Source organism: Lepidochelys kempii, chromosome 1 (assembly GCF_965140285.1).
Source record: "Lepidochelys kempii isolate rLepKem1 chromosome 1, rLepKem1.hap1, whole genome shotgun sequence".
Taxonomy (NCBI): Eukaryota; Metazoa; Chordata; order Testudines; family Cheloniidae; genus Lepidochelys; species Lepidochelys kempii.
In genome coordinates, this window is record NC_136380.1 from 263034294 (window position 1) to 263047857 (window position 13564).

The 13564-nt window shown below is 40.1% G+C and overlaps 1 protein-coding gene across 8 annotated transcripts in view; it reads right to left on the reverse strand.

The window, feature by feature from the left end:
* LUC7L2 (LUC7 like 2, pre-mRNA splicing factor) overlaps window positions 1–13564 on the reverse strand; it is a 58853-nt gene that overhangs the window by 15702 nt on the left and 29587 nt on the right. For all 8 annotated transcript variants that reach the window (XM_073327289.2, XM_073327290.2, XM_078851101.1 and 5 more), the window contains 5 exons: window positions 11980–12123; window positions 6925–7101; window positions 2825–2916; window positions 1477–1506; window positions 294–482 (listed from right to left, as the gene is read on the reverse strand). In XM_073327289.2, the coding sequence (XP_073183390.1) occupies window positions 294–482; window positions 1477–1506; window positions 2825–2916; window positions 6925–7101; window positions 11980–12123 (632 nt within the window). The remainder of the gene's footprint in view (window positions 1–293; window positions 483–1476; window positions 1507–2824; window positions 2917–6924; window positions 7102–11979; window positions 12124–13564) is intronic.

The following is a 13564-nucleotide window of genomic DNA, read 5'->3' on the forward strand; positions in this document are numbered from 1 at the left end:
TATTTTCACTCACAGTACAGCACGGGGTTCACAATTTGACAAATATGTTGCACTTTGTCACAGCAGTTCCTTCCCTCCCTCCCCCGCCAAACAGACAAAAGGTAACCCTGTTTCTGTATCACTGCTCATGCTAAAACAATGACTGAAATCTGGAAATGCCCCACAAGGTGTTTAAAATTACTAAGTGTTCTTGGTAAACAATTACATTTCTAGCCATAGTTTCTGGAAACAGTTACAATTGTTTTCTGGTTTCAGGGAAGGGAAACTACTTCTGTCAGGAGGCCAACATTTACCGTTTTTTGCGCTCTCTGCTCCTGTCCCTGGAACTATGCCTGCTTCTCTGATGGCTGCGGCTCCTGCTGCGACTGCTGGAGCGAGACCTGTGACGGTGGCGTTTCTCACGGGATTTGGAGCGAGTTCTTCTCTTTCGCTCCCGGGAGGCAGAACGAGATCGATGTCTGCGGCGATCTCGAGACCTAGATCTGGAAACAGAAAGAAAGGATTTACAGTGAATGAGGCAGTCAGCTGCTCTACCAGTATACCAATATTTAGTGCTCTGTACATAGTATTGGGTCTGTACAGAGATCAGTTTCCAATTATCACAGCTATTATGCATTTCTCAGAGAGACTGGCCCGAAGGAGGAAAGTGATGAGGGAATCCTCCAAATTCCCCTCTGACAAGTCCAACCAAATTTAGAGCAGATGAAGGGAAGACTCTGTACGTTTGGCCATTTGCCACTACCTTTCAAAGAAATCAAAGTGCTTATTTGACAGAGTCTATTTAACAAACAGATAAAGTTACAGAGTGTTGATGTTATGGAAGATGCTGTGACAATGAGCCTTTGGGTAGGTGCTTTATGTTGCAGTTCTGTCTATGAAGCCTTCTATTTACGACATGATATGCACCAGCTATCACTGAAGTTTTAAAACAAGAGCTATATTCTGGTTTAGGGCCACTAACACAAGACTATATTTGCAGGCTCTCAAACCCCTGAAGGTTTATTATTACAAATTCTTTCCTATTGAAAAGGACGGCAATGCAAACTAGTGGCTTCCAACTGAAGCTTAAGAGGCAAGGTGCATTGCCTAAGTACTGACACCTCTGGACGGGTCATCTGTGGATACTGAACCTGGGACCTATGGGTCTAAAAGGACAAGTGTCTATTGCTTAAGCTAAAGGACTTGGACCATCAGCTTGCAAGCAGTCACAGATGCAAGCCTTTTAACATGTTCTAACTACTATCAGAGGAGGAAAAAAACATCTTGTTCGCCATGGGCGAACACATGTGCATACACAGTCCAATACCATGGTGATCAGTGCAGTATAAATCTGTTGAGAATGGCCATCCTCTATGCTGCTTTGGTGCTAAACAAGGACACTGCAGTCTAGTAATGCTTGACAATGAAATTTATAAAAGTTCTAGCTTTTAAAAGCCTGACTTCACTACTAGTACCCCTTTCCTGCAGATTACATACCTTCTGGGATTCTTGCTATGGGATCTGGACCTGAAACAAATGGAAAATGGTGATCAGCTTTTGTTATACAAACAGATTCACAATTCGAAAATGCAGAACATTACAAAGAGAACAAGCTAAAGGAACTGATTACTTACCACAGGGTAAGTGGGTTGGCAATCTTTGGCACACGGCCCATCAGGGTAATCGGCTGGCGGGCCGTGAGACATTTTGTTTACGTTGACTGTCCGCAGGCACAGCCCCCCTGCAGCTCCCAATGGCTGCGGTTCGCCGTTCCCGGCCAATGGGAGCTGCAGGAAGCAGCGGCCAGCATGGCAGGCCACAGGGATGTGCTGGCCGCTGCTTCCTGCGGCTCCCGTTGGCCGGGAACGGCGAACCGCAGCCATTGGGAGCTGCAGGGGTCCCGTGCCTGCGGACGGTCAACGTAAACAAAATGTCTCACGGCCCGCCACCAGATTACCCTGATGAACCGTGTGCCGAAGGTTGCCGACCCCGACTTACCATTACACTTCTTATTCTATAAAAAACAGTTATGATAAAGGCCCTTTTAAAATGTGAGTTACAGTCTTTTTAGAGGAAGATTTCCCAATACTACATTGATCTGACTGTTTAAATGCTGCTTCTCTTTTCTTTCTGAGTATAGCATGCCACAAAAATTCCCTATTTTATTTAAACTCTTTCTTGTTTTTCATGAAAACCTTAGAAAGTTAAGGAAAATACTGTCCCTCTGTTCTTCTGATGCACAGAACACCTGATTTTATGGGGGATTTCACAGCTGAGATGTGAGCTCATCAACATTGTTGTCGAAAGTCATTGTGGACTTCTTGAGGTCACAACAAAATGCATGCAAACAGCAGTTTAAACAAGTCTGCATGTGAATTCCTAGAAACAGTGATTGCGTATTTCATGGAGAAGATTCAGGACCGCTCCAAAACTGCCAATCATATATTCACCTCTTTTTTAGGTCTAATTTGATAATTTCAGATACCCTGCATAGATGGATTGGAAAGTATTTTCCCTAAAAGACACCTAATTATAATCTACTTGTTAACTCTCAGAGAAAATTACATGTCTGAAATCACACTGAAAAGTCAGTATTTGATCATGTGTATATTCACCCAGTTGTATCCATTACTTATATAGAAAAAGTATTCCACCAGAAATAAGGAGTTATAGGCTTGAGAAAAGTAGTCAAATAGCAAATTACTTTCAATTCATGTAGAATTTTCAGCAAATGCAGCCTGTTCTGCCACCAAGCAGACACACACAAACATACAAGAAAATTCAGTCTTACATAGATTTTAGAATGATTATTAAATGTATGCTGTCAAAAACAGCAGATCTCTACCTCCTTAGCTTCTCCCTTTCTTCTTTCTCCCTCTCTTCTCTGCGTTTCAGGCGTTCCTGATTTCGTTTTTCCTGTTTATCAGCCACAACCCTCTAAAAACAAAGGGACATTTTCAATACATCACTTCAGCTGAAAGGTCATATAAAGTCATATAAAACAGTTAACAGTTGGTTCTTCCCCATTTTCTGTGAACATATATTATCCCCCCTCTTCTCATTCTCTCAGCATCATATTTGCCTTATTTACTTTGTTTAGGAAGTGGCCATTATTACAAGAGAGCTACAGAGAAGAGATGGTATTAATATCAAGACCTGAAGGAGGTAGAACTATACTAATTCAAAGTTTCTCATGGAAGGGAGTTCAAAAGCAGTGGGATTTCACCATGAGAGTTTCCATACTAATTCTATCGCACTCTGGCCAGTGGGTGGTAAATCGGAATGAGTAGAGCTGGAAATTTAATGAGTTTCCTTTGTTTACACTGGAAGATAAATAAGGTCTTAGTCTGCATCAAAGACCCTGGTTTGGAGGCTACTTCTCTCCACACTGTGAACACGACAGTTACAATCAGAGAAAGGATGCTTCAGCTAGTAGTATGTAGGTTGAATTCACTACAGCTAGGGGCAGGGCACCCTGAGCAGAGGGCCCTTAGGAATGGAACACACTGGAACTGGACATTAGGAAAAGCCTCCAAGTCTTTCCACCTTCTGGGCATAATGCAAGAGATTCATCTCTTTATAAAGGTCTTCTGAATTGTGGAATTGTCCCAGACCATCTTGATTATATCTCGAGGAGAATTTGAGGAAGGAGGACAGTTATCTTTTTTTTGTAAGTGACGTACTCCAAAGATTACATAATACAGTTTACTTTAGGAATTTGGAATAATTATCCATGGACAATTTTTTCAGTTGGTGGTAATAGCTGAGTATTCAATTTCTTATAGTTTTGATGTCAAGTAATTCCTTGTACAACAATGACAATTTACTTGTAATTATTTTTAATAACTATTCTTGTTCCAGGGAGCTATTTGCATTAATGCCTTCTCATAAATATCGCACATAACCACACAAAACAACATTCTGGGTCCACTAGCACTTTTACTCATGATCCTAACAGAAGCATTTTCTGCATTTGGACTCCAATTCAGGAAAACTTGTTCTTAACTCCTATTGAAGTTAATGGACCTTAAGCACATGCTTACATATCTCACTGAATTGCAAAACCATAATACATAGATAATTTTTAAGGCCAGAAAGGACCATTATGATAACATAGTCCTGCATAACACAGGACACAGAATTTCACTCAGTACTTCTTGCATCAAGCCCACAATTTCTAGTTAAGCTAGAGACTCATTTAGAAAAGACATATTAGCAGAGCAAGGAGAGCAGACAAAGTTGGGAATTTAGAGGTGGTGTGAGGGCTTGTCAGCTCTGAATTCTCCCATTCTGTGTGTGCTGGGATCTCGGGGAGCCCCGCCCCTCTCTCTTCCTGTTGTGTGTTCTGAAATCTGGGGGACTGTGCTCCTCTTGCGGTGCCTGGGCCCCTCTTCCCGACTTTCCATCTGAGATGGAATCTGGGGTAGGGAGACTGAAAGTATCAAAAATTTAAACATCTGAAATCCAGAAAATGAATAGTTAAGATACATATTACCCCTGTGTGGGTGAGGGGACTGGCCTGCTTTGGAAGAAATGCAGACTGGATGGCCCTGGGGAATGGGTGGAGAAGCCTGGCTGAACCAGAGGCAGGAGTCCCAAATGGGAGAGGGGAAGCCAGCTCAGTGCCCACCCTGGGCTACTTAGTCAACGTAGCGTGCATCCCTCCAGTAACCTGCTGTCTGGAATAAGTATACGTAGCAGCACAGGACAGGAGACAGCAGGAAGCAATTTCTTACATGTTAAAAGCTTCTACAGTGTGAACTAATGGCTTGATGGAATGGGAAGAGGAAGGGGAGCTGGAAATGGTGGTGGTGGAGGCGTTACATGTTGTGGGGAACGGTGGGGCAGGAGGGAGAAGGAGACAGACCCACCAGTCTTCTCTTGCATACTCAAGTTACTTTAACAACCATGTAATAAAACTGTCAAGGGTTTGGGATATAGACTGTGAAAGAGATTTCTCTCATTGGCCCAGTAAGCAACTACACATTGCAAACATTTCAAAGCATGACCATTTTCTTGATTCCACCATAACAAAATATGCATAGGAGCAGTTAGGAACCACAGAGCAATTGTGTGGCCTAGTGGAAAGACCACTGGACTAGGACTATTCCTAACTCTGCCACTGGCCTGTTGGGTGACCTTGGGCAAGTCACTCCACCTCAGGTTCCCATGTGTAAAATGGGCATAACAATATAAAAGTTCTTTAAGAACTACTGATTAAAAGCACTATATAAAAGCTAGGACTTTTATTACTACTTAGCCACAACAACATATCAACTGCAAACCTCAGTGAGAATTACAACTGCCTAAATGACCACAAACTCTTACCAACATACATTTCTTTTTTTAAAAGGCTAGGAAATTAAATGGCAAAAGATACAGTTAAGATTGCATGATAGCTCAAGCCCTTCCAGAATGTTGAGTTCTACAAAATCAAGCTTCTGAAAACCAGGAAATAGTCAAGGTACATGCCCATGCAACCTTACCTCTGCAATTCCTTTAATCTGACAAATGCCACTGGGAATTATCTGCATGCACTCCAGCTGCATTCATTGTGTTAGGTATAGCTGTCTTGAATGGTGAAGGAATAAACTGAAGCAGCTTGAAAGAGCTGTGATTGTAATATGAGATCTGTGTCTGAGTCCCCCCCATGTGCATTATCAAAGAAAAGAGGCGCACATGAGTACCTTGGGGTTCCAGTCCACACCATTTCAATACAAGAATTATGTAGGTTGTGTCAGTAGCAGGACACTGAGGCCTTCTTCCAACAGGTACTGTCAGTAGTGAGGTGGGATATGAGAGCAGTCTGGACTGAATGATGTGTTGAGGAAAGCACAGTTTTCTGTTTGAATATAGTGCAAGTGCAGGTAGAACCTGACATTACAATAAAAAGGCAAAGAGCGAACATGTGTGTTATGGGGCATCGCTAAAAGAGGGAGAAGGTTATGTGGGGCTTTTATCTTAACTCTATTTCCTAATTTTCAGAAGTTTAAGTTTTCTGAAGGTCATGGGCTATCACCAGGAAACCTTAACTGTGTTAAAGTTTCTGCCATTTAATTCAATCTTAAGGTTTCAAGTGATGGAGAAATCACCACATCTCGGAGAAATCACCACATCCCAAGGTAAGTTATTTCAATGGTTAAGCTACTGGTAAAAGTTTGCATCATATTTCTAGTTTGAATTTATCTATCGTCAACTTGCAGGCATTGGATCTTGTTATGCCTTTGTCTGCTAAATTGAAGAGCCATCTACTACCAACTTCTCCCTCCCCATGTAGCTACTTTTACAGGGTGCCCAAATCACCTATTAAGCTTTGCTTGGATACGTTATATAGACAGAGCTTCTTTCATTTCTCACTGTAAGGAAGGGTTTCCAGACCTTTAGTCATTCTTGTAAATCTTTTCTGGATCATGTCCAATTTTTCAACATCCTTTTTGAAGCATGGACACCACATTCCAGTAACGGTCCTGTTCACATTGAACACTGAAGAAATACCACCTCTATTCCTACTCAATATTCCCCCTGCTTGTACATCCAAGAATAGCATTACCCTTCTTAGCCATAGCATCATACTGAGAACTCATGTTCAGGTCGTTATCCAGCATGACCATCAAGTCCTTTTCAGAGTCAGTGCATTCCAGGATACAGTTCCCTCTTCTGTAAGTGTGACCTACGTTCTTTGTTCAGAGATTATGATCTTGCCTTTGGCTACATTAAAATGCAGGTTGTTAAATGAACTCACCATACCAAGAGATCATTTCATATAAAACTGTCCTATCATTATCTTTAACTTACCAATTTTTAATATGGGCCTGCCTCAAAAGTTTTAAATTTACAAGATGAACAAATAAATTCACACATAATAGAAAGTTTCCTCTAAGATCTTCTCATATGTGATTAAGTCATCAGTAAAAGAGAAAGAATAAATAAGACAGACTGATTTACCCTGAGCTCCTCAAGTTTCTCCCTTATTTCGATAAACCCTAAGTGCAGTTTTCCTCCAAAGTGGTCAGCAAGTCGTCGGTCGTTATCATGAAGACCAAGGTAGGCAGAACACACTTCACAAACACGGAGCTTCTGCTGCTGAAAGCTGGAGGCAGGCATTGAATTCCTGTACACTTCCTAGGGGGGGAAGATACATTTTGAGAGCTTCTTACTCTTCAATACGTGAAAATATGAACACAAGAATGTCCTGCTAGAAGCAACATACATGAAGGGTTATACCTCTCAATTAAGAGTCAAAGTAATTCAGGATACTATATTAGACCTGTTTTACTATTAATTTTATCCATGTAAGGTATAAATCAAATGTCTCCATTAAAATACAAAGAAGTGTCATTATTTTTAAACATAACATTATTTGGACACTAACTACAAAAAACAGGGCCATGGACAATTCATTTTGCTTTCCAAATAAAGACAAAAGAAAACAGACCTGTTCTTTAATCTCTGCTCCACAGCAGGTTACTTTGGAGGAGCCTGACAATTTTTGAGAGTTCAACGTAGCTGGTAAATATTAGCAGTGAGCACCATATCTATGAAGATTGCACAGTGGCTTCCATAGTTAATCTATTTAAAATGCTATCCTGAAAAATCATCTTTCCAGCATTGATCTCTACTGAACAGTTATTTTTAATTGAGCAAAATGTGTTTGGCCATTTGAGTATATGAGGACAGCTGGGAGAAGGAACAAAGCCACACAATACTCTGAATTTTTTTTTTGTTTAAACAGTTATTTTAAGCTGCTCAAGCATCAAAAAGAATCAGCTAGAAAGCAGAAATAGGACATGGAAATAGCTTTCAGTGAAAAGTGTCTTTTGAGAGCTCCAGTGAAAACTGGTTTGTCTTGTTAGAGTTACACACCTTTGAAAAAGTCTCACTCAGCGTAGCTTACGATGCATAAGGCTGAAAACTAGTCTTCTTACCAGCACTAGCCATGACACCGACTGGTCTTAACAACTGTAGAATCAAATACACCGTCCATAGAAACTAAACATACCAACGTAGCTCAACTTAAGTAAAAGCCTTACCTGTGGAAATAAATACACTTGAAATAGTGTAGGATTACCTTAAAAAAAATGTGGGAACACCAACAGAGACCCCAATGGACTGAACAGTTACAGAATAGTGGTGAAAATACTCGGATATATTTAGGCCATCTAACTCTGTAGCAAAGTTAGCTTTACAATCAGGGTGAAGAAAAATCAACGATGAAAAAAATCCTTTTTTTTTAATTTAATTCGGACTTTTTTTTTGATAGAACGCTTTTTGAGGGAAAAACCTATCTAAAGATAGTTTTAATTAAGATACATTATAGCTCAAAGATATCTCACCATGGAATAGGAACTATAAATTCTAATTCTATAGTACGAGACAATATATTCATGTAATGTTTAAGAAAAGTTTTGTAAATGAGTTTCAATAGTTCATGGATTAGGGACCCAATCTTATGGGGTTCCAGGGGCTTCTGTATAGATTTAGATTAATCTTTCTATCTACCCAATTGGACTCAATGCTCAGTCTAGAAGATACCATCAGAGATGCTTAGTTTTGCAGTTCTGAAACTGTGCATTTGAATCTCCAGAGAGAACATGCTTGTTAACAGCAAAAATGGTTTTAAATAAATAAATAATAAATACGTAGAGGTAAGAGATAACAGCCCTCAACCCTATTGTCCCTCTGCAAATTTGTGTACACAGAGTCAATCCCTTACGTCTCTCTAAAAGTGCAAAGTTTCAAAAAGTTCAATGAATAGAAGACTGTTGGGGGCAGAATAGATTTGGACAAGAAGAAATCTGGAAATAGATCTGAGAAGGGAGGGACAAGCAGTAGAAACAAAAGTGAAACTGTTTGAGCAGCATATTCCAGAAGTCTTGAGGTCTTTCTGATTGTAGCCTTCATTGATTTGACATCTACCATACCATTCTCTCACTAGAAGGGAAAACCTATAATGGCAGCAGGCCGTGAGAGAGACCAAGTTTGGGAATAATTTAATTAAGTTCCTCTACCTGTGGGTAAGACAGGCAAACAGTGCAACAAAGAAATGCAAGGCCTGGTTGCCCGAATGAAACAACATCACGAGAAGTGTTCCTTCTCAGGAGGGAGCTGCATTGAAGATGAGGAAAGGCACATGTCTGAACATGCAGGATCTTCAGGTTGGTAAAGTTTTTTTATTTCATACTTCTTTCTTAAGGACCGCCTGTCTTCCTTCTGGACTATTCTTGAATTCTCATGTTTGAGTAAAAAATATAGTTGTTACTCTATGGTACTATCATTTTAGATGCAGTTTGAATAAAAAATAAATAGCTGAAATAGGCAGATCTTCCTTTTACAATTTCACCTTTGAAGTAGTATTGAGTGTCAGAGAATGCAATGAGCAGTATGGTAATAATAATTAAATAACTACATTGACTTATTTTGTTTAGGAGAATCCATCCTCAACATACAGGATTCTGAAGATTATCCACCTTCAAGTTCACCATCATTTTCTATACTTTCAGAGTTATCTGCCAATGATAGTGTTTCAGTCACATCATGTATGCCACATAGCCACAGTATATCACCTGTAGCAAAAAGAAAAGAAAATCTCCGTCGTTCAGAAACAACCACAGATAAGTTTTTGATAAGAACCAGCAGATTACAGAAAGAGGTAATTGATGAAAAAATTGCCCCATTTATTTATGCAACAAACTCTCCTTTCCGTATGATTGAGAACCCACACTTCATTAACATGGTTCAGTCATTAAGACCAGGATACAGTCCACCCAACAGAACAGATGTCGCAGGCAAATTGCTGGATAAAGTGTATGAAAGAGAAATTGTGCAAAAGGTCTAGAGAGTGAAATTGTTAACCTGAGTCTTGATGGGTGGGGAGCAATGTCCACAATGATCCTGTTGTACGTGCCTGTGTGACAACAGAAGAAGGGAATGTCTTCCTTACAGAAGCAATTGATACATCAGGAAATACACACATATCAGAATAGAACAAACCGTGAAAAAAAATGCAAATGACTAGTACGTAGCTTGGTCACAGACCAACGCTGCAAATGTATCCAAGTTGAGAAGAATTTTAGAAGAGAGTCCCAAGCTAATAACATACAGTTGCAGTGCTCATTTGATGCACCTCCTAGCCAAAGACTTCAGTGTTCCAGAAATAAAGGCTAATGTTGTTGAAATTGCAAAATACTTCCGTAACCACCACTCTGCAGCCGCTGCTCTGAAAAAAGTGAAGGGAACCAAGCTAACTCTCCCACAAGATGGGCGATGGAACTCAGTAGTGGACTGTTTTGAGCACTATATCAAGAACTGGCCTAATCTGATAACAGTTTGTGAACAAAATCGTGAAAAAATAGATGGCACTGTCACAGCCAAAGTTCTCAACATTGGGCTTAAGAGAAATGAGGAGCACATGCTGAGTACCCTGAAGCCTATTTCTGTAGCCTTGAACAAAATGCAGGGAAATAGCTGTTTTATTGCTGATGCTGTTGAAATTTTGAAAGAACTGAGTGAGATCTTAAAAAGAGAAATATGCAAAGAGAGAGTTAAATTACAAGCATTAAAAAACAAACCAAACCAGAATGGGTCAGGCACTATTTCCAGCTCATTTTCTTGCGAATATTCTCAATACTCAGTACCAGGGTCAAACCTTAACTGCTGAAGAAAAGGAGTTGGCTATGACATGGACATCCAACAATCATCCCTCCATAATGCCAACTATAATAAACTTCAGGGCTAAGGGTGAACCATTCAAGAAATATATGTTTGCTGATGATGTTTTAAAGAAAGTCACACCAGTGAACCGGTGGAAGTCACTTAAGCACTTGGATTCAGAGACTGCTGAAATGATCATCTCACTTTCTACACCTGCAGAAGAAGCTACTGCTGTTAAAAGAGTATTTTCTTCCTTTGGAGTAATTCATTCCAAACTGAGACATTGTTTTGGGACCTGAAAAAGCAGGAAAGCTTTGTTTTTCTTTTCCAGATTATGAACAAACAGGAAAATAAAGGTGAAGACGACTGTATTAGCTGTAGAAGTCAATATTTTAACTTTCTCATGTTGACCTGGCTGACAGTCAATTTATTTATTTTTAATATTTCATTTAACTATTTTAGTTAAAACAATTTAAACAAAAACAAACTTCATTTTAAAAAACTTGAATGTTTAACTAAAATCAAAAAATCATATGCTTGTTTTGTTAAAATATTATATGTTTGCTGTTGAAGAAAAACATCCAGAATACATAACCTCGTTGTTTTAGTTAAATAAAACAATTTAAATGTCTGTCTGGTGAATCCTCCAAATATTGATTAACCTGTTGAATTGGAGATAGTTCACCTCCCACTGACTTCATAAATATCTGCTTCAATTACCTTTGGTAAATGAAATAACCAAACAATAATTCATTTTCTGGTATAGTGGTAAACTAATCTGAAAAGTTTTCAAAATAAATCACTTTAAAAACGTATAGTGTGCACCTTCTAAAAATAAAACCTACATCTGTCTCTGAGTTGTGAAGAATATGTATTAAAAGTTTGGTTGTTATAACCTTATGTAGAAATCCATGATTAAATCAAGTCTTCCTAACTAGTGATTTAAATCAATTTGATTTGATTAAATCAAATCCACCCTGTCTACAATTGATTGCCTCAATCCCTGAATCAAAATTAAGGATGTGCTGCTGATTGATAACAATTGTATAGTACATAGCTGCTGATAAATTTTAAGTTATTATTTTTGGGCATTCAAAAAATGTAGGTGACAAAATAGACTTTTGGAAGGAAAAACCCTTTTACATAAAAGTTCAAGTCAAAGATACACTCAGCCATTTCCATTTTGGAAATAAAAATAATACAAACAGTTTAAAATTTTTCAATACATGCTGAGCATTCTAAACCAAATTATTCAGAAAAATATGGTTTAAGAAGATCTGGTCTCCTCTCATAAGGACCATCTGGAATGAAGTGTCAATGAATTCACAGATGTAAAGACAACAAAATTACCTCTGCTTCTCTCTTCTTTGCCCTGGCTTTCTCCACTTCATCCATTACTTTCTGGGACTCCTCCACATTTCCATCAGCTCCCAGCTGTTCTACTTTGGCCAATAGCTTCCCAATTTCTTCATTCAATTCATGAACTCGTTCAGCCTTGGAAAAACAAGGGGGACCTCAATACTGGCAGGTTTTCATGTGTTTTAGGTTTGGATTTTTCTCAGAGAAGCTAGAACGTGCTTGTTGGGATTAATATCCAGAAGTCATTGATATATAAAATAAACTCTTTAAGGCTAAGTCAATGGACACACATGTGGATCAGAGATATTTGTATATGAACAAGTAGTGTAGGCCCCACCCACCCTGTATTCTCCAACACGTATACTCCAGAGTAGGAAATCCACCCTGCATATTCACAAGTTATTAAATTTTCAAGTTAGGACATTTCTGCAGCTGTATCTGGGATTTTTATGATGGTAACTGTTATGATGCAAGACTCTCAAGGCTGCTGAAAGGGCTATCTGCACTCTCCTTGCTTGGTCTTTGGTTATGCTCCCCTTCGAGACCATAAATTTGTTTACAAATCCTGAACAATACAAAAATTGTAAAGTCATTGCTCTCTATCCAATAAATAGGTTTGCAGAATTAATATTTTAATATAACCATTCCTCCAAACATGTGCATGCACTCACTGGAAGGAGACTTGAATTTTTCAGTTACAAAAACTAGATGAGACATCATGAACCTCTAAGCTCTCTCAGCTGCTGAGATTCGGGACAAAAATGGAGTTATCACTTTTTCATGGCATGCTCCACCACAGAGACTGAAGTTTCCTGAAGGAGAAGTGGATGACTAGTCGTCTCCCTGTTTTTCCTTCTCCTTTCAGGCAGTGTTTCCCAAACAATGAGTCCTAACCAATGAGTGGGTTGCAGAAAGGTATTAGAGGAGTTATGTCCATGACCAGATCACCGGGCCCTGGCCTAAGAACATAAGAAGGCCACATCTAGCTCAGTATCCTGTCTTCCGACAGTGGCCAAGGCCCAGTGCCCCATAGGGACACAATCCCTGCCCATCCTGGCTAATAGCCATTGATGGACCTATCCTCCAAAAAGTTATCTAGTTCTTTTTTGAACTGTGTTATAGTCTTGGACTTCACAATATCCTCTAGGATATTTTGCCTAGACAAATACACACTTATGGCCCAGAGGGGAGGCACCAGGATGGGGGAGTGGAGGGCCTGGAGAACGAGCCGAGCCTGCCCTGCACTCACTCTGCAGTGGCAGCTCCTGCCCTAGATCCCCACTCTGGGAGTTGCAACCTGGCACACAGGACTGCAGGGTCACTCACATCTGGCGAGCCAGGCTCGGCTTGAACAAACAGCCAGGCCCAGCCCCGTGGGACAAGAGTTGCTGCTGTGGGGTTAGCATGGGTCAGGCTCCCTCTCTAAACCAGATGTCCCCAAAATTCTGGGGTGCACCCCATAGGAGGGTGCGGAGGAACATTCAAGGGGGTGCAGTGGGCACAGGCCAGCCCCAGCTCTGCTCCATCCCCAGTTCCCGTCTCCGTGCCTGGCCCCGTCCCCAGCCTTGGTGCAGCT